Source organism: Lagenorhynchus albirostris, chromosome 16, assembly GCF_949774975.1.
Source record: "Lagenorhynchus albirostris chromosome 16, mLagAlb1.1, whole genome shotgun sequence".
NCBI lineage: Eukaryota > Metazoa > Chordata > Mammalia > Artiodactyla > Delphinidae > Lagenorhynchus > Lagenorhynchus albirostris.
This window is the reverse complement of record NC_083110.1, coordinates 22,457,267-22,480,688: the sequence shown is the minus strand read 5'-3', so window position 1 is coordinate 22,480,688 and position 23,422 is coordinate 22,457,267. Positions and strand designations below refer to the sequence as shown.

The following is a 23,422-nucleotide window of genomic DNA, read 5'->3' as shown; positions in this document are numbered from 1 at the left end:
TTGTATTAGTTTCTACCATACAGCAAAATGAATCAGCTATACATATATATATATATCCCCTCTTTTTTAGATTTCCTTCCCATTTAGGTCACCACAGTGCATTAAGTAGGGTTCCCTGTGCTATACAGTATGGTCTCATTAGTTATCTATTTTATACATAGTATCAATAGTGTACATGTGTCAGTCCTAATCTCCCAATTCCTTCCATTCCCTCTTCCCCCTTGGTATCCATATATTTGTTCTCTATCAATAGTGTACATGTGTCAGTCCTAATCTCCCATTCCTTCCATTCCCTCTTCCCCCTTGGTATCCATACATTTGTTCTCTATTTGCTTTGCAAATAAGATCATCTATACCATTTTTCTAGATTCCACATATATGCGTTAATATACGATATTTGTTTTTCTCTTTCTGACTTACTTCACTCTGTATGACACTCTCTAGGTCCATACACGTCTCTACAAATGACCCAATTTCGTTCCTTTTTATGGCTGACTAATGTTCCATTGTTATATGTGCCACATCTTTATTGATTCCTCTGTTGGTGGACATTTAGGTTGCTTCCATGTCCTGGTTATTGTAAATAATGCTGCTATGAACATTGGGGTGCGTGTGTCTTTTTGAATTATGGTTTTCTCTGGGTATATGCCCACGAGGGGGATTGCTGGGTCATATGGTAGTTCTATTTTTAGTTTTTTAAGGAACCTCTATACTGTTTTCCACAGTGGCTGTATCAGTTTACATTCCCACCAACAGTGCATGAGGAGAAAATATTTGCAAATGAAGCAACTGACAAAGGATTAATCTCCAAAATATACAAGCAGCTCAATATAAAAAAAAACAAATAACCCAATCAAAAAATGGGTGGAAGACTTAAATAGACATTTCTCCAAAGAAGATACACAAATTTTAATATGTTAAAAATTCAAAAATTACAGATAAAGTCCTCCTTGCTTGCTGTCAATCCTACTCCCTTCTTAGAGATTAAACCACTATCAGTTCGGTATGACTCTTTCTTGATTTTTCTCTATGCTTTTACACACATTTATCTGAATATAAATATACAATTTAGTATTTTTTAAGTATGTACGGGATCATACTTATATACATTTTGAAATTTCATGTTATTATTTATAGATGCTACCTAATTCTTTTAAACTGGTGTAAAGATAATACAGATGTATTGTTGAACACATATTCTTAATCGACTCCATGAGACATGTTCCTGAAATCTAATGTGTTGTAGGTAGCTGGGATGCTGATTACAAGTTGGAGAATAGAAGGGGGCCAGGCAAGAAAGGTAGGCAAGGATCAGATAATGAAAGGGCTTGCTAAGGAGACCCTGGACTTTAGGAGGCCCTCAAGAGGCACCAACAGTTTTTAAAACTGGAAAGGACTATTATCTTATTTCCGTAATGGGTACAGAAGTATTCAAGGAATCCTGATGATCTGCAATGCTGTTTGATAATATCTCCCCCTCCCCGCCATACCCTTCTCATTAGGAAATATCCAAGCATATTTATTGAATGCATGACTCCTCTATAAATACTGGAATGGTCATGGTGTGATATGCCATTTGAACACGTTCCACAAGCATTTGCTGGGTGGCCCTACAGTAGGCAGTGGAGGGGAGTACGAAGTGGTGTAGTGGTTTCCAAAGCAGGGTCCAGGGCTCTCTGGAGGTGCTAGAGCGCCCTCCAGTGGGGCCATTAAAAATCTAGGAGATGATTTCCAAGTACCACTAGACTGCAAGACTCATGAGGGCAGGGACCCTATCTCTTCTGTTCCCCTCTGTATTCTGAGCACCTAGCATATGTCCTCACATATAGCATGTACTTCATAAATATTGAATGAATTAATCTAAAAAATACAAATTCTTTCATTGGTTCCTAAAGGGAAATAAATATGTAGCAAAATACGACTATAATTGGGTATCCACAAACTAAAATGTATATTTTTGGACTTCCCTGAGAACTCTAATTCAATATTCAAAGTAGTCAAAAATTTTGTAAAGCTTCCACATTCAGGCTTCTTTTCTTTTCCTTTTTTGCACATATGGAGGGGGCTGGAATTTCTGCAATGTAAGGAAAGAATCTTTATTTTGTTGCATCCTTAATGCTTCTTGGGGACCTCGACCAATGTTTTTAAATTAAGAACTATTATTAATTATTCTACTAATATTAAGGGAGTATGTTGTGGGTGCTGGGTTAACCCTGTAATATGAATAGATACAAGAGTAGCTGCTAAACCTGTGCCTCCAAAGCCAGAGCCCAAGCCTGAAAAGACCCCTGTAAAGAAGGGAGAGCAGGGACCCAAACAGAAAAGTGGAGGGACTTCCCTGGTGGCACAGTGGCTAAGACTCCACACTCCCAATGCAGGGGGTCCAGGTTCGATCCCTGGTCAGGAAACTAGATCCCATATGCATGCTGCAACTGAAGATCCCACGTGCCGCAATGAAGATCCCACACGTGGCAATGAAGATCCTGTGTGCTGCAACTAAGACCTGGCGCACCCAAATAAATAAATAAATAAATAAATATTTTTTTTAAAAAGAGAGAGAAAAGGGGAAAAGTCGATGTTGGCAAGGATGGGAATAACCCTGCAGAAAATGGAAATGCCAAAATACACCAGGCACAGAAAGATGAAGGTGCTGGAGGTGCCAAGTGAAACCAAAAACTGTTTTGTTTTTTAAAAAAATTTTTTTAATATTTATTTTTATTTATTTGGCTGCATCAGGTCTTAGTTGCAACACTCTGGATCTTTGTTGCGGCACACGGGCTCTTTTGTTGTGGTGTGCGGGCTCAGTAGTTGCAGCACGTGGGCTTAGTTGCCCCGCAGCACGTGGGATCTTAGTTCCCTGACCAGGGATGGAACTCGCGTCCCCTACATTGGAAGGTGGATTCTTAACCACTGGACCGCCAGGGAAGTCCCCTGTTTTTTTTAATTGTCGTAAAATACACATAACATAAATTTACCATCTTAACCATTTTTAAGTGTACTGTATAGTTTAGTAGTGTTAAGTACATTAACAGTGTTGTGCAACAGATCTCCAAAATTCTTTTCATCTTACAGAACTGAAACTTTATAACCATTAAACAATTCCCCATTTCCGCCCCCTCCCAGGCCATGGCAAGCACCATTCTACTTCCTGTCTCTAGGAAGCTGAGAACTCTAGGTACCTAGTATAAGTGGAATTATATAGTATTTGTCTTTTTGTGACTGGTTTCTTTCACTTAGCATGTCCCCCAAGCTCATTCATGTTGTAGAATGTATCAGAATTTCCTTCCTTTTTAAGGCTGGATAATATCCATTGTATGTGTATATCACATTTTGTTTATCCATTGATGGACACATGGGTTGCTTCCACCTCTTGGCTGTTGTGAACATTGCTGCTGTGAACATCAGTATACAAATATCTCTCTGAGACCCTGTTTTCAATTCTGTGGGTTATATACCCAGAAGAATTGCTGGATCATATGATAATTCTATTTCCTATTTTTGAGCAACCCCCGTATTGATTTCCATAGGGGCTGCACCATTTTACATTCCCACCAACAGTGCACAGACTAGGAAACATACAATTAGTTTAAGAAGAATTAAGGTTTTTTTCCTAATTGCACTCTAGATTATGTCAAAGGGAAAACATTTAGAAATCTTAAGACTTTTACCTCTTCGAATTTTAGATGGATTGCTTTTCAGAATGATTTTTCTAATCAACATTTTATGAAATCCTCTAGCTGATAAAAGGCTAAACATTTACATTCTTCTCAAGAATTGAATGAATTTTTATGTATTAACACAGATGGTGTTCCAGTTTTTACCATGCTCAATGCAGCAAGGGATCATTAATTTTCAGCATCCATTCCCTTTCGGCTCCCTTGTCTCTCCTCTCCTTCACAGCCACATTTCTTATGGCACTGGCCAGGGTCACTGCCCCCTTTCCTCCTCTCATGGTCTCTCCTTAGGTCACTCCAGTCCAGCATCCATCCCCATTACTCCCCTGAAACTGCATGGGGGTCCCCATGGCCCCCATGTTGACAATTCCAATAGGTGGTTAATTTTATGGGTCAACTTGACTGGAATAAAAAACACCCAGATAGCTGGTGAAACATTATTTCTGGGTGTGTCTCGTGTTTCTGGAAGAGGTTAGCATTTGCTTCAGTACACTGAGTAAAGAGATGTGCCCCTCACCAACGTCGACGGGCATCATCCAATCCGTTGAAGGCCCAAATGGAATAAAAAAAACACAAAGGGCAAATTCTCTCTCTTCTTGAGCTGGGACATCCACCTTCCTGCCTTTGGACATCAGAGTTCCTTGCTCTAGGACCTTCAGACTCCAGGACTTACACCACCAGCCCTCTGATTCTCGGGCCTTCAGAGTCAGACTGAACTATTCCACCGACTTTTTTGCTCTTTAGCTTGCAGATCGAAGCTCGTCGGACTTCTCGGCCTCCATCACTGAGTGAGCCAATTCCTTCACGTATCTCCTCTTATACAAATCTATGTATCCTATTGGTTCTCTTTCTCTGGAGAACCCTAACACAGTTGCTTTTCAGTCTCCATTTCAGTTTCTGAGTGCCTGTCGACCTAATGTTGAGCATGCATAGGGGAATAAGAATAGAGTGGGGAGAAGAATTACATAAAACTCCTCTGCTCAAACCCTCCATCTCCAGACCACTCACAAGAAAGTCTGAAGTCCTCACAGTGGCCTACAAGGCTCTAAAGATTTGCCCCTGTTGGGAGACAATTCTCTATGAATCTCTTATATTTCTGCACTTCTTGGAGCAGAGGTACTGGAGGCCTTTATTTCGACTATCTTTTCAAGGACGTTTATATAAAGAACAGCCTTGGAAGAGACTCTCCATCTGAGGCAGGGGATAGTTTTGTCTGCTGTCCAGTGTAATACTGTCTCCATCTGGGTCAAAAGTCAGCCAGGTTTGCCTGCAGTCCATTATGAAAGACTGGGGTTCCCTAAGCTCTGGGTTCTTCAGCTGTGATGCAAATCCACTCTATGGGCAGAATTCACCTGGACTGCTCTGCATCACCCCAGAGTACTTGTTGGGGGGCAAGTGCAAAATACACAAACATGAAGCTCAGGCTTTGAGGTAATAAAATCCTTTGTCTCTGCCCCAGGAGTCTCGTGTTTGCCAGTATCCATGGAAGTGTGCCTGGCTAACTCATTAGGTAAACTCTCAGAACCTTCCCAATTCTTAACCACCTACCCCACACCTTTCTCACCTCACCTCCTGCTACTACTTCCCTTTTCACCCTGCCTGGCTACGCTGGCCTCCCAGCTGTTCCTGGAAGCTGCCATGAACACTCCTCCTTGAGGCCTCTGCACATGCTGTGCTGTCAGCCTGGAACATGTTACCCCCAGATGTCCTTCAGGTCCTGTCCAAATGGCACCTTGGTGGGGCCTTCCTTGACTACTCTCTACAACAGCCTCGCCACCAATAAACGGGTCGACTTTTGCCAACCTGATGGGTGAAAATGGTATCTCAGTGAGTTTTAAATTTATTAACTTTTGTTATTTTCTGTATTTATTATATTTCTATTATGAGTTTATTATGATTAAAAGCCATGTGTATTTCCTTTCCTGATAATTGTGATTCTCTCCTTGTCTATTTTTTTTAACAACAGTCTCTTTCATGTTAATTTTTCACTTGCCTATGATGTGATTACACATATTTTTTCTCGTCATCTGTCTTGAGTTTACGGTGTTATCACTGTTGCTGTTTTGCCATATAAAATATTTTTATTTTTCTGTGGTTAAATTTATCAATCTTTTCTTTTATGGCTTCTGGATTTTCAATCATAGCCAGAAAGGCCTTCTCTATTCCAGGATTATAAGGAATTCATCCATGCTTTTTTAAAATTTTTCTAGTACTTTTATGGTGTCATTTGTAAATATATATATTTTTGAATCATTTGGAACTTACTTGATGTGGCATGTGACTTATAAATTCAACTTTTAGGTTTTCTTGACAACCCAACTGTCCCAACCCTTTTATTATTTATTTTAAGCACATAATTGAAACACTTCTTAAAAACGTACTCTGAAAAAATTGCTTATGTGCATGACAATGCCTCTTTCACCCATTTTAGAGGTGGGTACACTGTAGTTTGGGGCATTTGTCAACTTGACCAAGGCTTCCCAGCTGGTAAATGAAATTTGCAGCTCTCCTGAGAATCTGCCTGTGTGCTCCCTCCCTCCTCCTGAGTCCCCCAAGTCATCCTTGTGGTTTGGAAGACTCTTACCTTACAGCCAGGCTTCTAACAAGGCCCGGTAGTCCAACGCATTAACTTGCATCATTAACTTGCACCGGGGCCAACTTGTGCCTCCAGGTGTGCACACCGGGGTTCCAAGCCCTCTGGACATAGTTCCCCTGGTTTAGTCAAAGCTGGTGAGAGGCCTCAGAACATAGCCTGACCCCTTTCAAATGTGTCTGGGCAGGATTCACACTCAATGCAGAAGACCCACAAGATGAAAGGAGGGGGAAGGTGGAGAGCTTGCCTATCCAGCCCCCTCTGAGTATTGTTGGAGTTGCCAGGTGCCATTTTATCTTTTTAAAATTTTATTGTTTAAAATTAACTTTTGGGGACTTCCCCGGTGGTCCAGTGGTTAAGACTCGTTGCTTCCGATGCAGGGGGCGCAGCTTCAATCCCTGGCTGGGGAACTAAGATCCCACATGCCACGCAGAGTGGGCAAAAAATAAAAAAATAAATAAAATTAACTTTTATTGGAATATAGTTGATTTACAATGCTGTGTTTCTGCTGTACAGCAAAGTGAATCAGTTATATATATACATGTATCCTGTCTTTTTTAGATTCTATTCCCATATAGGTCATTACAGAGTATTGAGTAGACTTCCCTGTGCTATACAGTAGGTCCATATTAGTTATCTATTTTATATATAGTAGTGTGTATATGTCAATCCCAATCTCCCAGTTTATCCCTCCCCCTACCCAGGTGCCACTTTAATTTTATTTCTGCATGTATTTGAGTTTATATCTGTACTTCGTTCCATTGGTTTGTGTGCCTTTTTGTGCACTACTACCAAACTTTTAATTACTGAGGGTCTATAATGTTTTAATATCTGATAGTGCTAGATCCCTCTCATTGTTCTGCTTCTTCAGAGCCTGTTTTCTGACTATTCTTGTTTATTTTTCCATTTGAATTTTAGGAACAAACAGGGTAGTTTAAAAAACACACACATAACACTCCCCTTTCACTTTGCCAACTGGACTTATGTCTTTATTGGTCATTCAAGTGGGGCAAAGGAAATACCCTTTTAAAACTCAAGTAAACGGGGTGTTTGTCTCGTAACCTGTCAGAGGAAACAAACTGTAATAAAAACACACACATAATAATTAATCCTATTAGTTCTTTTATAGGAATCAGGTTAAATTTGTAATTTTACTTACAGAAAATTGAGATCTTTATGATAGAGTCTTCCCATCCAAAAGCATCATTCATCTTTACATTTGACTCAGTTTTCTTATCTGTAAAATCGGAGTAATAATACCAATCTCATAGGGCTGTCCTCAGAATTAAATGTGAAAATGCAGGTGAAGGAACCAATGATTTGGTTTGGAAGTGATTTGCCACTTCCTAGGGTATGAACTCGGGCTTCGTCACCACAGTATTCTGAACTTCGGTTCTCATTTGTAAACTGGGGATAACAATAGTATCTGCTTCACAGGGCCGTAATGAAAGGGTCAAATGAAATGAGGCCTGCAAAGTACTCAGTGCACTCGAACATAAGTACTCAATAAATATTAGCTGTTCTTCTAGAAAACAGGCTATCCCAGGGAACTGCGATTTAACGCAGAAGCTCGCTGGGATCCATCTTAGGTCGAGGGCTCTGAGGTCAACTCTTCCTTCCGATAACCTACCTACCTGCCGGTCGCCACTTCTGATTTTCCCCCAGCGTCTGAGAACGCACTCGGTCGGATTTGAAGCCGTCTAGGTCCCCCGCGAGACTCCAGGACGACGCCCCCACCCTCCGGGGCACGGCGCTGCCACGTCTCGCGGTTCCTGCACTCCCTACGGGAGGAGGCGGGGCCAAGTCGGGCCCGCCCCCGAGGGTCTTCGTCTCGCCTGAGGCCCGCCCCTCCGCGGTCCCAGTCGCTGGTAGGGCGGCACCGGGTGTCAGAGCGACGTGACGCTGCGAAGGGGCGGGGGCGAGCACGCGCCCGGAAGTCCCGGGGGAGGGGGTGTTACGAATATCCGGCGAGTAGGTGGCGGTCCAGGGTGCTTCTGGGCTCTGTGCTCTGAGGGAGGGTCCAAGCCGCCCGCCGCTGCCGGAGGAGCCCTTTAGGCCGTGAGTCGGGGACCGCGGCGAAGGAGGGAGCCGGGGCCGGAGGGGCTGGGGTGGCCGGCGGAGAGGGTCGGGGCGGAGGCCGGCGCAGGCGGGATTTTGGGGGGGGAAGTGACACGCAGGCGGTTCTGTGGGGCCGCGGGACTCGTTCTGGGCGGGGACGGGCCGGCTTGGCCGGGTCTGCTCGGTCCCCTGCCGGCCTCTCGGGTATCGGGTCCATCAGCATTCCGCTCGGGGCTTTTGCAGCTGCTGGGCAGGATAACAGTTTTCCTGTCGGTACGGTGCGCTCTGGTTTACGAATCGGCTTCATATCCCCTGTCTCGGATGAGCTTCAGCCCTCGGTGGGGTGGATTGAAGTCCTTGATGATTATCCTTTTTTATTTTATTTTATTTTTATTTTACAAATTCGGGGACTAAGGCTCGTTGAGGCACAGTGAATTGCCCAAGGCCCCGCAGATAGCAAGTGTGAGCGTTTGAACCAGATCTCCTGGCTCCTAGTCCAGGGCTCTCCCCACCCCCACTTCAGCTGTGTGTTATCATCTGCTGGCTGTCCTGGGTCGAACCCCGTGTTTTCTTGTTCCACTTCCCCCTTTTTCCCCTCTCTCTTCAGTGCATGGAAAAAAATCTCTGTTGGTATTCTCCCTTGTTCTCGTCTTTTCTCCTTTACCGCGGTGCATCTGCTTAGGTTTTGACAGGGGGCTTTACAGAGTTTTGACGTTTACTCTGCAGCCAAGCAGAGTTTCTTAGCTAAAAAACAGCGGCTTGCTACCCCCAAATCTGTCTGAAACGGTGTCTTCAGGTTGCTCTGAGCATGAATAAGAAGTAATGAGTATGTATAAGAAGTGATGCATAGATTTTTTATTGGTTAATTGTCAGTCTAGTGCTCCTCCTTTTTATTTATTTGAATCAGTTAGTCCTGAAATTTGCAAATGTTAGTTTTAGGTACGTTGGCAGTGCTTTTGTTGGTAGTTAGAGCCCTTAGATTGTAGTCTAATTTGCCATAAGGTGCCATAAGGTGGTAAAGTGGATCAAGGATAGAAAAGGAATAAAATGCTAGTTATTAATATATCGTTCAGAAGTTGTGATGAGTTGTAAGGAAGAAAACAGCAGGTTATTATCTGTGTAGTTGGTGGTTTAAGGAAGCTTTATGTTTTTTTAAAGCATTTTTGTGATTTGCATTGGAATTTTATGTGATATTAACAGGAAGAGCTTTGGCTTTGGCATTAAAAGAGGAGGGTTTAAGTCCTGGCATTGTTACTTTTTCAGCTGAGCAGTCTTGGTTAAGCTAGCTAATCTAGGACCATCAGCATCCTCATCTTGTTAAATGAGGCTAAGGATTCCTACCTCATAGGGTTGGTGTGAGGCTGAAATGAGATATATGTGCAGGCACTGTATAAACTGAAAAATTACTCACGAGGGGGTACAAAGCCTAAGATCTCAAGGATGGAGGAGCCATCAGAGGCATTTCCTTAACTTTGGGTAACAATACAGTGCAACTCTTTGGGTCCAGTAAGGGGTTTTATTATTTTTTAACATCACCTGAAGAGTTTCTTCAAGTACTTTCCGTAGATCATTTTGGAGGGAAGAATTATGGGACTTTTAAAGCAAGGATGTCAAGGGAAAATAAATTGGAAAGTCAAAGTAGTTCAGTTAACCGTGAAAAATTCCCTAAAATGGGCTGTTCCCCTTGTCACCTTGGGAGAATTTATCTAGTTGGGAATACTTCTAAAATGATGTAGTAAAACTTTACAAACTATCTAGAAAGTAATGACTGCAAACCAGTGTAATATAAATGAATATATAAGTGTTGGGTTTTAAAGTCGTAATCATTGGGAGTGACGTTAATGAGAGGTGCTCTCTAAAGGTGAGCCCTGCTTCTCCAAGTAGTAGACGGAGAAAATAGGGAAGGATGACTGGTTTGGTGGGATTGCAGAGGAGAGGCACATTGTTCTTTTACTTAACCTGCAGTGGAAACTTAAGCACAGGAACTTTGTAAGTATATTTAAGTCATTGGACTTCTTAAAGTAGAGACAAGGTTTCTGGACAAAACTATTATTTAACATACTAAATTTGGTTTTTCTGCCAAAATATATTTTGATGTTACTGAAGAGGGGAAAAAAACCTTATTTAGTATCCTTTTTTGGTTTTGGCCGCACAGCGCGGCATGCAGAATTTCCCTGAACAGGGATTGAACCCGTGCCCCTGCAGTGGAAGTACGGAGTCTTAACCACTGGACCACCGGGGAAATTCTAGGATCTTTCTATAAAAGCTTTTTCCTTCAGTCTCCATCCCACCCAAACTCCCAAGCTTCATTTGGCCCTTCTATGGTAAGAGCCATAGAAGATAAGCACTAAAGCAGTCCCTAAAGTTTACATGTGAGGCCACAGGCCTGATTTTAAAAAAACGCAGTAATTGGATGAAAAAGAAAATTAACACACACTGTCTCCATTTTTCAATTTCTTCTTCATCTAGCATTCTTTGAATGAAGAATATAGGTGGGTTTTTGTGGCTAACCCTTTTACAGTAAACTTCTGTTTACTTTTTTTTTTGTGTGTGTGTGTGTGTGGTACACGGGCCTCTCACTGTTGTGGCCTCTCCTGTTGCGGAGCACAGGCTCCAGACGCGCAGGCTCAGCGGCCATGGCTCACGGGCCCAGCTGCTTCGCGGCATGTGGGATCCTCCCGGACCGGGGCACGAACCCGCGTCCCCTGCGTCGGCAGGCGGACTCTCAACCACTGCGCCACCAGGGAAGCCCTGTTTACTTTTTTTTAAAAACAAAACTTCAGCAAATTTGTTTGATAACAGTTGGCCACCTTGTGTTCAGGTGTTCTTGCTGATGAAGAGGAGTGAAAATGGGGGATCATCCTTTTTTCTGCACCAAATCTGAGATACTGAGGCAGAAGTTCAGTGTGATCAGGACATGCTGACTCTGAGAAACCTTAACACCCACCATTAGCTCTAGATCCTACCCTCTTAACATTCAGAGGTCCTCTTGCTTATTCCCCAGTGTATGTAGACCTTTTAGGAGCTTCGGGTCATCTTCTGTTTTGTCTAGGCTTATGGGAAACAGTAGAAAAAGTGGTGTTAATATCAGTATTGAGGTATGTACTTGGCTAGGAACCTACCTCTATGCCCTGAATGAGTATTGTTATTTTAAGAAAGTCCATATTTGTAAAATGGGTTAGGTAGGTGTTGATTATTCACATTATGATCGGATTCTCTTATCTCTTCATGGCTCTCCATTATAGTGATATCATCTTTTTTTAAGTTGAGATACATATTATAAGAGGGGTTAAACAAATATTAAGAAGAGAGAGCATTGGTAAATGGAGCAGTGCAAATTGTGCCAGCCAGTAGGATTTTGGTGACCTTGTTTTTTAGAGTTGTTTGCAAGGATGGGTTAATATGCTTTTCATTCAGGTTAATATGCCTTTATTCTTATTTTCTACTTAGTGCATCATTGTGACATTTTGATCCAGATTATTGATGGGGCTGATTTCCTAGAAGTTTTGCTAACTGGTAGACAGCAGTGGTGTATCTAGGGAATGCGAATGAGCAGCTGCCTGGAGGAGTGAATCACACAGCAAAAGAGGAAAGTATCTTTAACTCCTAGTCTTCTGAGTATCATAGATTGGAAACGTAGAAAACCAGAAGTTTGTGCAGATCTGAGGACCCCAGAGACTTCCCTCCAGAGTGCACAATCCTTTGTTTTCTTATGCCCCAAAACATGGGACTGTAAACATGCATCAGGGCCAGTGAATGAGAGTTAACTTCTCCGAAATATACTAGCATTCAGAAAGCTAATGTTTGCTGCTTTCCTATTTTATACAGGTAGTAAGCATTAATAATGTCTTTCATCTTTGAGTGGCTCTACAATGGCTTCAGCAGTGTGCTCCAGTTCCTAGGTAAAGCCATTTCCTTGAAATATATCATAGGTTTCAAACTATGTGTATTTCCTGTAACCATTTAAATGTTGATACAAGTAGGCTTTGGTGTGTAGAGAGAAAATTATGTTAACTTTTGGTTTTTTCTTTTTTAGGACTCTACAAGAAATCTGGAAAACTTGTATTCTTGGGTTTAGACAATGCAGGCAAAACCACTCTTCTACACATGCTCAAAGATGACAGATTGGGCCAACATGTTCCAACATTACATCCGAGTAGGTTTGAAAATACCCGGTGACCTTTTGATATTTGAGGGTCAGTGTCAGGGCTGTAGGATGAATCCCAAGTTGATTCAGTTCTGTTATTAACTGAAGCCCCAAAAGACAGCTTACTTGAAAAAAATTCCTTATAGTATACACTCAGGTCAAATACCCATAAATCTAAACCTCTGGAACTTTGTCACTATCTGTTCTCACTAGTCCTGCAATGGGACACATCTCCCATATCTACTTCTAAGGAGCAGCAAACACCTTGGAGGAAAAGAGACTTGTTGGCTTTTTAGAATTATTTAAGAGTGTTTTCACCGTTGTATCCTTTTCTTTACATAGTGAAAGCTTCATTAGGTTTTGCATTTGTATTGGATTAGAATACTGGTAGTTGGGCCTTGTTGGATGGAGAAGTTTATTTTCTTCCTTTATTTTTCAGCATCAGAAGAGCTGACAATTGCTGGAATGACTTTTACAACTTTTGATCTTGGTGGGCATGAACAAGGTAAGAGATGGTTCAGTGGAAGGGTGGTTGACTTCTGGTTCATTTTGTTCCCCTTTTTTAAAGCAGTGTGTCATATATACCTTTTAAATTGCTTGAGATCTTACTTAATGAAGTTGTTTTATTCACTTATTTTTAAGTAATTTCAAACTTGCCAAAAGTTGCATAAATAATACAGAGAACTCCCCTCCTTTATAACTTTTGCCCAAATTTATTAGTCTCCCTCTCTGTGTAAAACATGTTAATATTTATTTTTCTTGACCCTTTTGTGAGTTCATCATGTTCTTTTACTCCTTAAATACTTTAATGCATGTTTCCTAATAACAGGAATATTCCCTTATATAATCATAATAATTATCAGACCCAGGAAGCTTTATTTGTCTACTCTATAGTGTATATTCCCTTTTTTTGTCATTTGTTCTAATAATCTCCTTTATAGCATTTTTCCTCTTATGCAAGATCCATTACAGTATCACATATTGAATTTAATCATGTCTTTCTTGTATCTGTTATTCAATGGAGTTAAAGTATGTAGGAAATTAAGTTATTTGTAAGTAATTTTAAATTTGTCAAAAGTTGCAAAAATAATACAGTGACTATTTGTGACCACCGTGATCTGAATTGATTTTTTGTATACTCTCCCCATTTTGGGCCGTTGGTGGAACATTTTCTTCTGCCTTCTTGCTCTCCATTTGGTTCCCAGTTCTTGTCAGGTGTTTTGGAGATATGCAGAATGGGGCATCTTTATCCGATCAATGCCCACTTTACATTTGGCAAGACTCTAGGCTTAGGAGTAAAACATTTAAGATGTGGGAATAAATATTCTGGGAAGGTAGAAGAAAGAACCTATTGAGATTCTGTCAGGTTTACTCATTTGTTATTAAATTGAGTTGAGATGTCTCCTTTTGGAGCATTATGTTATTAGGTTGAATCTAATACAGTTTTTTTTAAAGTGTAGTTTAAAAAAAGTAGAATATTGGTAATTGTAAATGTAAAGTCAGATAATTTTAGCTAGAAGGCTGAGAAGAGATCCAAATAATTTTATAGTCAGTGATTTCATTAACGTATAATTACATTTATTTTATTCATTTATTATTTATATCCTACAAAATCATTTATGTAGTATGAGCACCATCACATAAAACACCTATACAGAAGAAAGATTGAAAGAAAGTACACAGAAACATTAGCAGTGGCTGTGTATTGATGGAGGATTATAGATTATCTTGTTTCCTTTTTTTCTTTAATGAGCTTGTATTATTTCCATTTGGGTAGGGATGGGTGTATGGTCTCTTTTCTGCTTCTTTCAAAAGTATTTGTAACTGCTTACAAATTTAAATTCAGAGATAACACGGTTATAAGCTGAACTGAGACCATCTGGAGAATGCAGAAGGAGATGGTGTTTTTAGACACCTGAACTGGGAATTGTGTATTATTTGGTGTGATAAATTTAGCTTTCAGGTTTTGATAGAGAAGGGAAATGCGTTTTTGTACAGATGGTCCCCAACTTAATGATGGTTCGACTTAAGATTTTTTGACTTTATCGTGATGCAAAAGTGATACGTATTCAGTAGAAACTGTACTTCAGATTTTGAATTTTGATCTTTTTCCAGGCTAGCCACGTATGGTATTGTACCATACATAGTCTCTCATCATGCTGGGCAGTTCCCAGTCAGCCATGTGATCCTGAGGGTAAACAACTGATATACTTACAACCATTCTGCACCAATGCAACCATTCTCTTTTCCACTTTCAGTACAATGTTCAATAAATTACATGAGAGATTCAACACATTATAAAATAGGTTTTGTGTTAGATGATTTTGCCCAAATGTAGGCTGATGTAAGTGTTCTGAGCACTTTTAAGGTAGGCTGGGCTAAGCTCTATTTGGTAGGTGTATTAAATGCATTTTCGACTTAAGAGATTTTCAATTTACGATCGATTTATCGGGACATAACCCCATTGTTAGTCAAGAAAAATCTGTACATAGTTCTGTTTTGTTTGAGGAAAATTTACTTAACAGAAACACTTTTTCATGATAACCTAGCCACCATTTTACACAAATTACTAAAATGCTATACATTTGGAGGTTTCCTTTTTTTTGGTATAACTTAAAAATTTTAACTTATGCAAGTAATCCAGGATCAATGTCACAAATTCAGTATAAAATCAGTATTCAAATATGGGAGGTAAAAGTGAAATTCCCCAACCTCCCCTTCCCAGTCCCACTCTTCAGAGGTAACCATTGTTAAATGTTTGATGATTTTAGACACCGAGAGATGCTTCCTTAATCATCCCATTGAAAGGACCAGAAACGAATGGCTTAGAAATTATAATACAATTAAAGCATTACTTCCCAGACCATTATCATTTCATGTCATAAACAAAAAAATAAAATTTATAGGGCACACTGGGTTAAATAAGGAAACTGAGGTAATTGGCCTGGGAATTTCAACCACCTGTCAAGCCTAGTCTCCCTATGGGCTGCGTGGATGAATGTGTCAGTACGCTTACACATTGGTTACTTAGGAACACATTGGTTACCTGGGACGAAAGTTATATTGAAAAGTAATTTGCATCCTGATATTTTAACTCAGAGGTTGCAAACTAAAATGGCCCCAGGGGTGAGGTAGGTCATTTAAGTGAGTGAAATTGGGAGTAAGTAGGGAGTGGTGGTAACTTTTTCAGACTGAAGAACTGAGACCTCATCTAAAGGGGTAGCCACCACTCAGTTCCAGCTGATTATTATCCATCCGGCATGTGGATAGATAGGCATGGGATTGCCAGATGTTGCACTTTTTCAGAAAGTCAGGCAGAAAACCCTGATTTTCAGATTTTAAAAAATCAGATTCAGTTCATGGACCATCAGTTTATATCCTCTGTTCTGACTTAATATTGGCTAGGGTTTGGAGAATCTATACAGAGTCTAATGCTATTGAAACCTGGCCAGGATTTGTCTACTTTATAGACCATTAGGTTATTCATTTTCAGTACATATGTTTTTAAATTGATGTAACTGCAAACTTTGTCTTTTAGCCCGTCGAGTTTGGAAAAATTATCTCCCCGCAATTAATGGGATTGTCTTTCTGGTGGACTGTGCAGATCATCCTCGACTCATGGAATCCAAAGTTGAGCTTAATGTATGTTTATATTTTTTCCTTTCTTGGCCTCTGTTTAAGAAATACAGCTCAGTAGTGCTAATACTTAATCATTCCAGTTAACATTTGGTAAAAGTCCTAGTTGCAGGAAGAAAGTGTTTTAAAATCTAAGACATTGCTTTTCGATGTTCTGAGGAAACTTGGCTTGAACACGAGTAAATTATCTTTGCTTATATCTATCATAGGGTGACTCTTTGTGCAGTTTGCTCAGGACACTCCTCAGTTAATGCCTGTTTTCCCAGCATAATAAACGTCTTTCCCTTTCACATAGCACATATGTTCACTGTTTATGAAGTGTTGGCATAGTGAAACCTTAAAGGAGATATTAGTGTTCTTTGCGTTTTTGAATCTGTGTTCTCAGGTTGTGCCTGCCCACTCTTGCACTGAGTGACTTGTCAGACCTTAATAGTCTGTTCTGTCTTCAGTTTCAGTCACGTGCAGTGTTTGATACTAACTAGGACTCACCTCAAGTTTCTTCCTTTCTCAACATTGCATTTTCTTGGCTTGATAATTTCTGTAATGTTGCCTTTGTAATGCCTACTGTGTTACCCTGTGCCTTAGTCTTTCTCTTTGATTTACAACTCACTCTCTGCATTTTTGTTCCTGGCAATTTGAACCTCAGGTTTAAGTATGTTTGTTGAATCTGAAGCTCTAGTCTCATGGAGAATCGCCTACAGGGCAGTCCTTCCCTTACTTGACCCCTTGGCACTGGTCATTCTCTCTCTAAATTCCCCTTTACATTCTTGGTTTTGGTGCTTTCTCTCTGGCTGATACTTCTCAGACTCTTTCACAAGCACCCATTCCCCTGCTTAGCCCTTAAATCTTGGTGCTTTCCCAGGCTGGTCCAGGCTTCTCCCATTCCTTCATCTGCAACCCACATGCCAGTGACTCCCAGATGGATTTCTCTTGTTTAAACCTCTCTTGTGCTGCAGCCTCATACATAATGCTACTTATTAGAAACTCTACCTACCATTTCTGTTCTCCCAGAATGGAACTGTTCATTTTCCCTCATCTTCGTGGACATGCAGTGAATTACTGTAGATTCCACCACCACCCTGCCATATACTAATGCTGAAAGGAACTTACTCAGACTTGTCTTTGCCCTACTTAATATTCTTGAATAGGTCTCTTACCACTTTGGTGATAAAATCCACAGATCTTTTGCTTAGCACATAAGATCTTTCATGATCTTTCCTCGTTTATTTCTTCAGCTTTTCTCTCTATTGCCTACCTTGATCTACATTCCAAACTTAGATAACAACTTGTTTTCCCTTGCGTATGCAGAAGTAACTGTCTCTGCCTGGTTTTCTCACCTGACCCTTACCCCATTTTGCTGGTAAATTTCTAAATGTCCTTTTAAGAGATTTCAGAGTTCAGGTATGACTGCTTCTGGGAAGCCTTCTCTGACCTCTCAGACTGTTAAACTCTCCATCTTATCAGTGTCTGTTGTCTTTGCTGATTTTCTTTTAGGACTCTCCCATCAGACTGTGAACTTAGATGGTAGGGACCTTGTCTTATTTCTTTGTGAAACCCCTGTACCGAGTAAAGCCTCGGGCACATAATACGCACTTTGTTAGTATTTAATGAATGAATGACATTCTTACTCTGATTTTGTATAACATTTCCTGGAACTTGAGATGTTCAAAGTAGGTTTCTCTTCAACTCTGCTCTTCTTTCCTAGCTTTTCCTGTCAGTGAAATAGATTCCCAGGCTTGAAATCTCTGCCAGCTTCGACTCCTGTGTTATCTGTCTTATCATTTAGATATCAGTCTCTTCACTTTTTTCTCCAGAATGCCTGCTGCACTATTCATTACATGCTGCTAGCTTAGGTTAGATCATCATCCCTTACCTGAGCACCACAGGTAGATACTATTTGCAAATTCATTGTACTAAAAGTGTAGATTCTATCTAATAATTTCTGGATTGGGGGTCTTTGGGATCTATTGTAGCTGACTTCTCAGACTGGCACTATAATGATTGTCATCCCTTCCCAACCCATTTACTCTGTCAACACATGTCACCATAAATGCTTTAATCCAGCCAGGTGATACTCCATGTGGCTTCCTGAATTCTTTTCCTGCCGTAAAGCCATTGCTTATATTCTTCCTTCTTTGGATTCTGCCTGTCCACACGCTGCCCCTCCTTCAGAGTCCGGTTTAGTTTCCACATCTTCACTAAGACTTTCCTCAAGCCCACATTGCCATTTTATTTTCCTGAACGTCTTTTAATATTTATATTCTCTTCCTATTCATTGCAACACTTAATCATCCACTTGCCTTGCTTTGCTGACAGATGAATATAGAGTGAGGATTTCTTGAGCCAGGGATATGTCTTACCTTTCCTTTTTTTTTAAATTTTATTTATTTATTTATGGCTGTGTTGGGTCTTCGTTTCTGTGCGAGGGCTTTCTCTAGTTGCGGCAAGCAGGGGCCACTCTTCATCGCAGTGCGCGGGCCTCTCACTATCGCAGCCTCTCTCGTTGCGGAGCACAGGCTCTAGATGCGCAGGCTCAGTAGTTGTGGCTCACAGACCCAGTTGCTCCGTGGCATGTGGGATCTTCCCAGACCAGGGCTCGAACCTGTGTCCCCTGCATTGGCAGGCAAATTCTCAACCACTGTGCCACCAGGGAAGCCCCTTACCTTTCCTTTTGTCTTCCTCTCAGTGTCGGAGATAGTGCTTTGTGCACATGGGACATCTAGTGTATATCTGGGGACTCTGGTAGTCATCTGTGAGGCTCTGTAGCCAGAGCTTTGTTCTTCTAGGACAGTGCTCAGGGGAGAGCTGAGGATGGCTTGTGGCTGAGTGATTTAGCTCAGAGTTAAGGTTGGGCAGTTTTGCTGCCTTGCAAATAGACACAGCTTTACATTATAATTGTTTTGAAGCTGTTAGGGGATTTCTAACTAATGTCAAGGTAATTTTTAGGGGCTATAATGTCAAGATTAACTTTTAGTTAATCACTCAGGTATAAATATGGTCAGATTTTCACTTTACATTTGATACCTTATAGACAAGTGAAAGTCAAAGTTGTTTTCATTATTTGGTGGGCTTTTATAGATTCCTCACTCAACCCATTTTTTATCTTGTCTTTAGGCTTTAATGACTGATGAAACAATATCCAACGTGCCAATCCTTATCTTGGGTAACAAAATTGACAGAACAGATGCAATCAGTGAAGAAAAACTGCGTGAGATATTTGGGCTTTATGGACAGACCACAGGAAAGGCAAGAGAAGAATCTTCAGGGGACATATTATAAAGGAAATTCACAGCTTGTGAAACATTCATGTTGTGCTATCTAGATTTTACTTGTCTTTCAAAAGTAACTGGGCTTAGTATTTGTTTAACTAGAGGTGATTTTAGACTCTCTCAAGGCAGGAGCATGTTCTTTTTTTAACTGTTTTCTAATGAGAGTTTCCTTGGGTATATAAGGATGAAGGAAATGGTAGAAAAAGCAAACTTGTCATTTTAAGAATTTTCTGACTGTCTTTCAAATCCAGTTCTGAGAAATCAATTTTGAAAGCCCCCCTTAGCCAGAAATTTTTTTCCACTGGAAATTTCAGATTATGAAGAGTGATCATTTATATCACTTTCCAAGCATTGAAATCAGAGCACTGGGTTATCCTCAGTGCTCCTTGCTGAAAGAGGTAGGACTGTTACCTCTACTTTGAAGATGAGGAAACTCTGAGAGTTATTGGATCAGGTCTACACAGCAAGTCAGTGATGGAATCAGGAATAGAACCCAAGTCTTCCAGGTCAGTAGGTTATGCTGTTTCCAGTAGGAAGGAGAACCCTGTTGCAGAAAAGTATGCTTGGGAGAGAAAAATCTAGAACAGCCATAATTACAGGAAGCCTGGTCTTTTGGGCTTGGGGTTTTGGCATATTTAATTTTTTTAAATGTCCTTTTCTGGGATCTTTAACTTCCTGACTTTTTTGCATGGCTCCTTAGTCTTGCTTCTTCTTGGTTATCTAGTTCTTTCTAGAAATGCTTCCTTTAATTAATTAAGTTTTCCCTCTTACAGGCACATGAATTTTTAATTTTCTTAATGTAACCTGTCATTAGTATATATTTCTGAATGCTTGTGTTAATGAGGATGTCCTTATGTCTAAGGAGTCCTGGATTTCTTTTGTCCATGAAAGAGCCTGCTGGTTCTGTGGGTCCCAGTGGCCTTTTTCTTGGTTTGCTGCCATAGCTTTCCAGATGCATGTTGGTGTGTTCAAAGCAAAGGCTCTTCACAATGAGAGGGAGAACCTGGTAATAGGACTGGGCTGCTTATCTGTCCTGAAAGCACAAACCCCAATGGCCTTGACCACATTTCTGTAATTAATCCCTACTCAGATTTGCTTTTGAGGGAAAGAGAAAGTGATTTTTGTTGTCACCCTTTCAAGCTTTTCCACCTGGAGACGCTAATGGACCTTTCTTGATTTTGCCTCCCCTAGGGGAATGTGACCCTGAAGGAGCTGAATGCCCGCCCTATGGAAGTGTTCATGTGCAGTGTGCTCAAGAGGCAAGGCTATGGCGAGGGCTTCCGTTGGCTCTCCCAGTATATTGACTGATGTTTGGACAGTGAAAATAAAAGAGTTTTACTTCTCTGGACTGATCCTATTCACAGCTTCCTCATGAACTTTTCTAATAGAACAAGGAAAGCTCTCCAACCATGTCTGGCGTTGAGAAGCCAAGAGTCTCTGTCAGCTCTCTCATCGCCCAGTGGTGACATGTGCTCTTCTCCACACTGTTGGGAGGTAACGCTGCCCCACGTGCTGGTGCAGGTCAGCACCCCGGGACTTGGAAGTGGCAGGATTTGCCAGGTAGAGCTGTGTGCCATCATGGAGCACCTGGAAAGAAAAACACGTCTCACCACTGTGGTTGATTTCAAAAGAAAGTGATTCTATTTTTTAAAGAAAGTGTTATTAGTGTAATTGGTGACCCTCCTAATAACTTTTTGAGTTCACAATTTACTTGGTCCAGAGTTTGCTTTTTTTTTTTTTAACTAGTGAATGGCATTTAGATACTTCATAAAATTATGCACAGATACACGTTGGAGGCCAGAGCTCAGTCAAATGAACAGCAGGCTGGTGAGAGAGGCTCCCCTCTCACTAACTGCCTTGTAGTAGGTGGCACCACCTTGTGCACAGAGCACTAGGAAAGGGCAGAACCCCGGCCGTGCAGTTAAGGCCAGTTCCCACAGTCTCAGGCTACCGTCATTCCTCATCCCAGCATGCATAGCAGATTGTTCACTGCGGAGGAGTTAATTGTAGAGTGGGTTGTTATTATTTTTACTCATAAAGTTACAAATTTTAGCCAGTCTTTACTTTTATGTAGTTGTGAAATTTCATTTCCCTCTGTAGCACCTTTTTCATTTTCAGTCGTAAAAGTGACTTTTGCCTCATGAAAGACTTGAGAACACATCCCTTGTTGTCACACACTGCAGGTGTGTCTCAGCCATTTTTGCAGATTCTAGGGGAAATTTTTCTGAATAGGAGAGTCACACAGGATGAAGTTAACAGCTTAAGGGCTCTTAATTCTGTGAGTTGAGAACTTAAAAATCTGGTATTGTAGCATTTGTTTGAATCTAGGAAAGATTCATTCATTGGGCTTTAAAATTTCCACTTGCAGAATTTGGTTTCTTTATTGGACTCTTCATGAGCTCTATTTTTTTAAATTGGTTATCAACTTATTTTTGATGTTAAAGGTTAACATCTGTAGCTTTTCCAGATTTTTTGGGGTGGGGTGGGGGGGTGTTAGGAAATTGCCTTTCTCCAGTCCAGAAATAATCTGGGGAAACTCTAAGCCAAGAACTTTGTGTTGAGCTGTTCTTTTGGGCCAGCATCACTTGTCAGTAAGCACCTGGTATAAAAGCCTCAGCATCCCCAGTAGTGTGATGAGGATTATTTTTATAGCATTCCATTTTCCTAATGCCACGTGTGAAATTGGATTATCATGATCTTAACCAATATTTTACCCTTGTAATAAAGGATGAAGGGATAGGTGATGGTCTCCATGTGGGAGGATATCTTCATTCATTTTTCCTTTAATGAAAGATAAGAGGTATTTTCCTCAAAACTGAAAATTGTAATTCTGAGGTGTATTTGCAGAGGCCTGAACTAAATTCAGTGGATTGTTGCTTCTAATATGAGGGCGGGGAATGTGTGGATAATGTATCCCTGGGGTGAGAGAGTATCGTTCTTTAGTTGGATTTCCCAGGTGAGTACTGAAGAATGTTTCCCATTCTTCAGTACTCACCTGTTAGGAAAGCATGCTTTTTCACTGCTAGGTACCAAATGCAGAGGCTTAGTGAAGTATAAAGCTGGGAAGAGCATGCCTTTCATTTATTAGCAAGCATAGCTGGTTTGGAAAGGGGTTAAAGCCTTAAGTGAACAAATCTAGCTAACAGTGAATGAACTAGGTAGTTAACTTGCATACTTCTAATTTTCTTTGGCTAAAGGTAACCCATACTTCTCTCTCCAGAGATACGAGAGGTATGATTGCTTCAGTGTTAGTTTTCTGGTTTTTGGTTTTTTTTTTTTATATTTGTCCCTAATCACTTTTTAGCAAGCTAGAAAACTGGATTCTACACAGGGCAGCTCTTTGTGAAGGTGGTTTATTTTGGCCACTGGAGAAAGAGTCGGGATTGAAAAATCAAGTGGCAGCAGTCTATTTCTTGTCCCACAGAAATAATATAGAGGAAAGAAGCCGCTGTGAGGAACTTGGCTCGACAGTTAGGGTCAGAGCTTTGTACTGGAACTCCCATGAATTGAGACTTTTCATTCTGTTTTATCAGAGTGCATATATGTCCTATTTCAGGAAAAGTAAAACAGTCATTTACAAAAGAAAGTCAATCTGTATCCTAAGCGTTTTAATAAAAAGTTAAAACAAATTTGGTATCTTGCTCCTTTTTTTGGCATTGGTTTGTTCTGAGTATGAACATAGCATGACATTTGTTGTGGGGGGGGCGGCAAAAGTTCTTCCATACTTACGGGAAGAAATATTTACAACGGGTATGAGAGACAGACTTTGCTACGGGGGGGCATGGGGTATGGGTGGAAAGGCCAGGCCAATTTACACATTCCACTGGAAGTAATAAATTTAGTACCGTTTGAGAGCCTTGGAACATGCAGTGGTCCCAGGACTGGTGATCATTTATGCAACAGGAAGGACATGGCAGACTTTTGAACAAAATCTGTTAACATGCTAGCAAGGACTGGGTCCAGTTTAGCTGTGTTTCATCATTTGATACAAAATTGGAGAGAATCCGGTTGAATGCTACATTTGACAAAATAGAAGTAATGAAAC

General features: G+C 40.8%; 1 protein-coding gene, 1 long non-coding RNA gene and 1 other non-coding gene across 6 annotated transcripts; 2 read left to right on the top strand and 1 right to left on the bottom strand.

Annotated features, from left to right (window-relative positions):
- Positions 1-7,220: 7,220 nt before the first annotated feature.
- LOC132507699 (small nucleolar RNA SNORA27) lies at positions 7,221-7,347 on the top strand. Its single transcript, XR_009536272.1, has one exon. It is a non-coding gene; the product is annotated as a small nucleolar RNA SNORA27 (small nucleolar RNA).
- On the bottom strand, positions 7,229-8,056 carry LOC132507308 (uncharacterized). The gene is made up of 3 exons (XR_009536139.1): positions 7,902-8,056; positions 7,427-7,504; positions 7,229-7,329 (listed from the first exon to the last, which is right to left on the bottom strand). It is a non-coding gene; the product is annotated as an uncharacterized LOC132507308 (long non-coding RNA).
- A 168-nt stretch (positions 8,057-8,224) lies between these two features.
- SAR1A (secretion associated Ras related GTPase 1A) lies at positions 8,225-23,006 on the top strand. Of its 4 annotated transcripts, none has more exons than XM_060125924.1 (8): positions 8,238-8,325; positions 11,776-11,915; positions 12,155-12,227; positions 12,362-12,481; positions 12,912-12,977; positions 16,011-16,114; positions 19,223-19,354; positions 20,569-23,006. In XM_060125924.1, the coding sequence occupies exons 3-8, from the start codon at positions 12,170-12,172 to the stop codon at positions 20,683-20,685; spliced, it is 597 nt and encodes a 198-aa protein (XP_059981907.1). In that variant the 5' UTR covers positions 8,238-8,325; positions 11,776-11,915; positions 12,155-12,169; the 3' UTR covers positions 20,686-23,006. The 4 variants fall into 4 exon arrangements, with proteins under 4 accessions (XP_059981908.1, XP_059981907.1, XP_059981905.1 ...); XM_060125922.1 differs by lacking the exon at positions 8,238-8,325 and adding an exon at positions 8,672-8,787; XM_060125925.1 differs by lacking the exon at positions 11,776-11,915 and having other exon boundaries at positions 8,225-8,325; positions 12,154-12,227.
- The last annotated feature ends 416 nt before the right edge of the window (positions 23,007-23,422 follow it).

Coding starts and splice junctions, on each gene's coding strand:
- SAR1A (XM_060125925.1), top strand. CDS start 12,170: ATGTCTTTCATCTTTGAGTGGCTCTACAATGGCTTCAGCAGTGTGCTC. Junction 12,978..16,010: donor TCTTGGTGGGCATGAACAAG/GTAAGAGATGGT, acceptor TTTGTCTTTTAG/CCCGTCGAGTTTGGAAAAAT. Junction 16,115..19,222: donor AATCCAAAGTTGAGCTTAAT/GTATGTTTATAT, acceptor TCTTGTCTTTAG/GCTTTAATGACTGATGAAAC.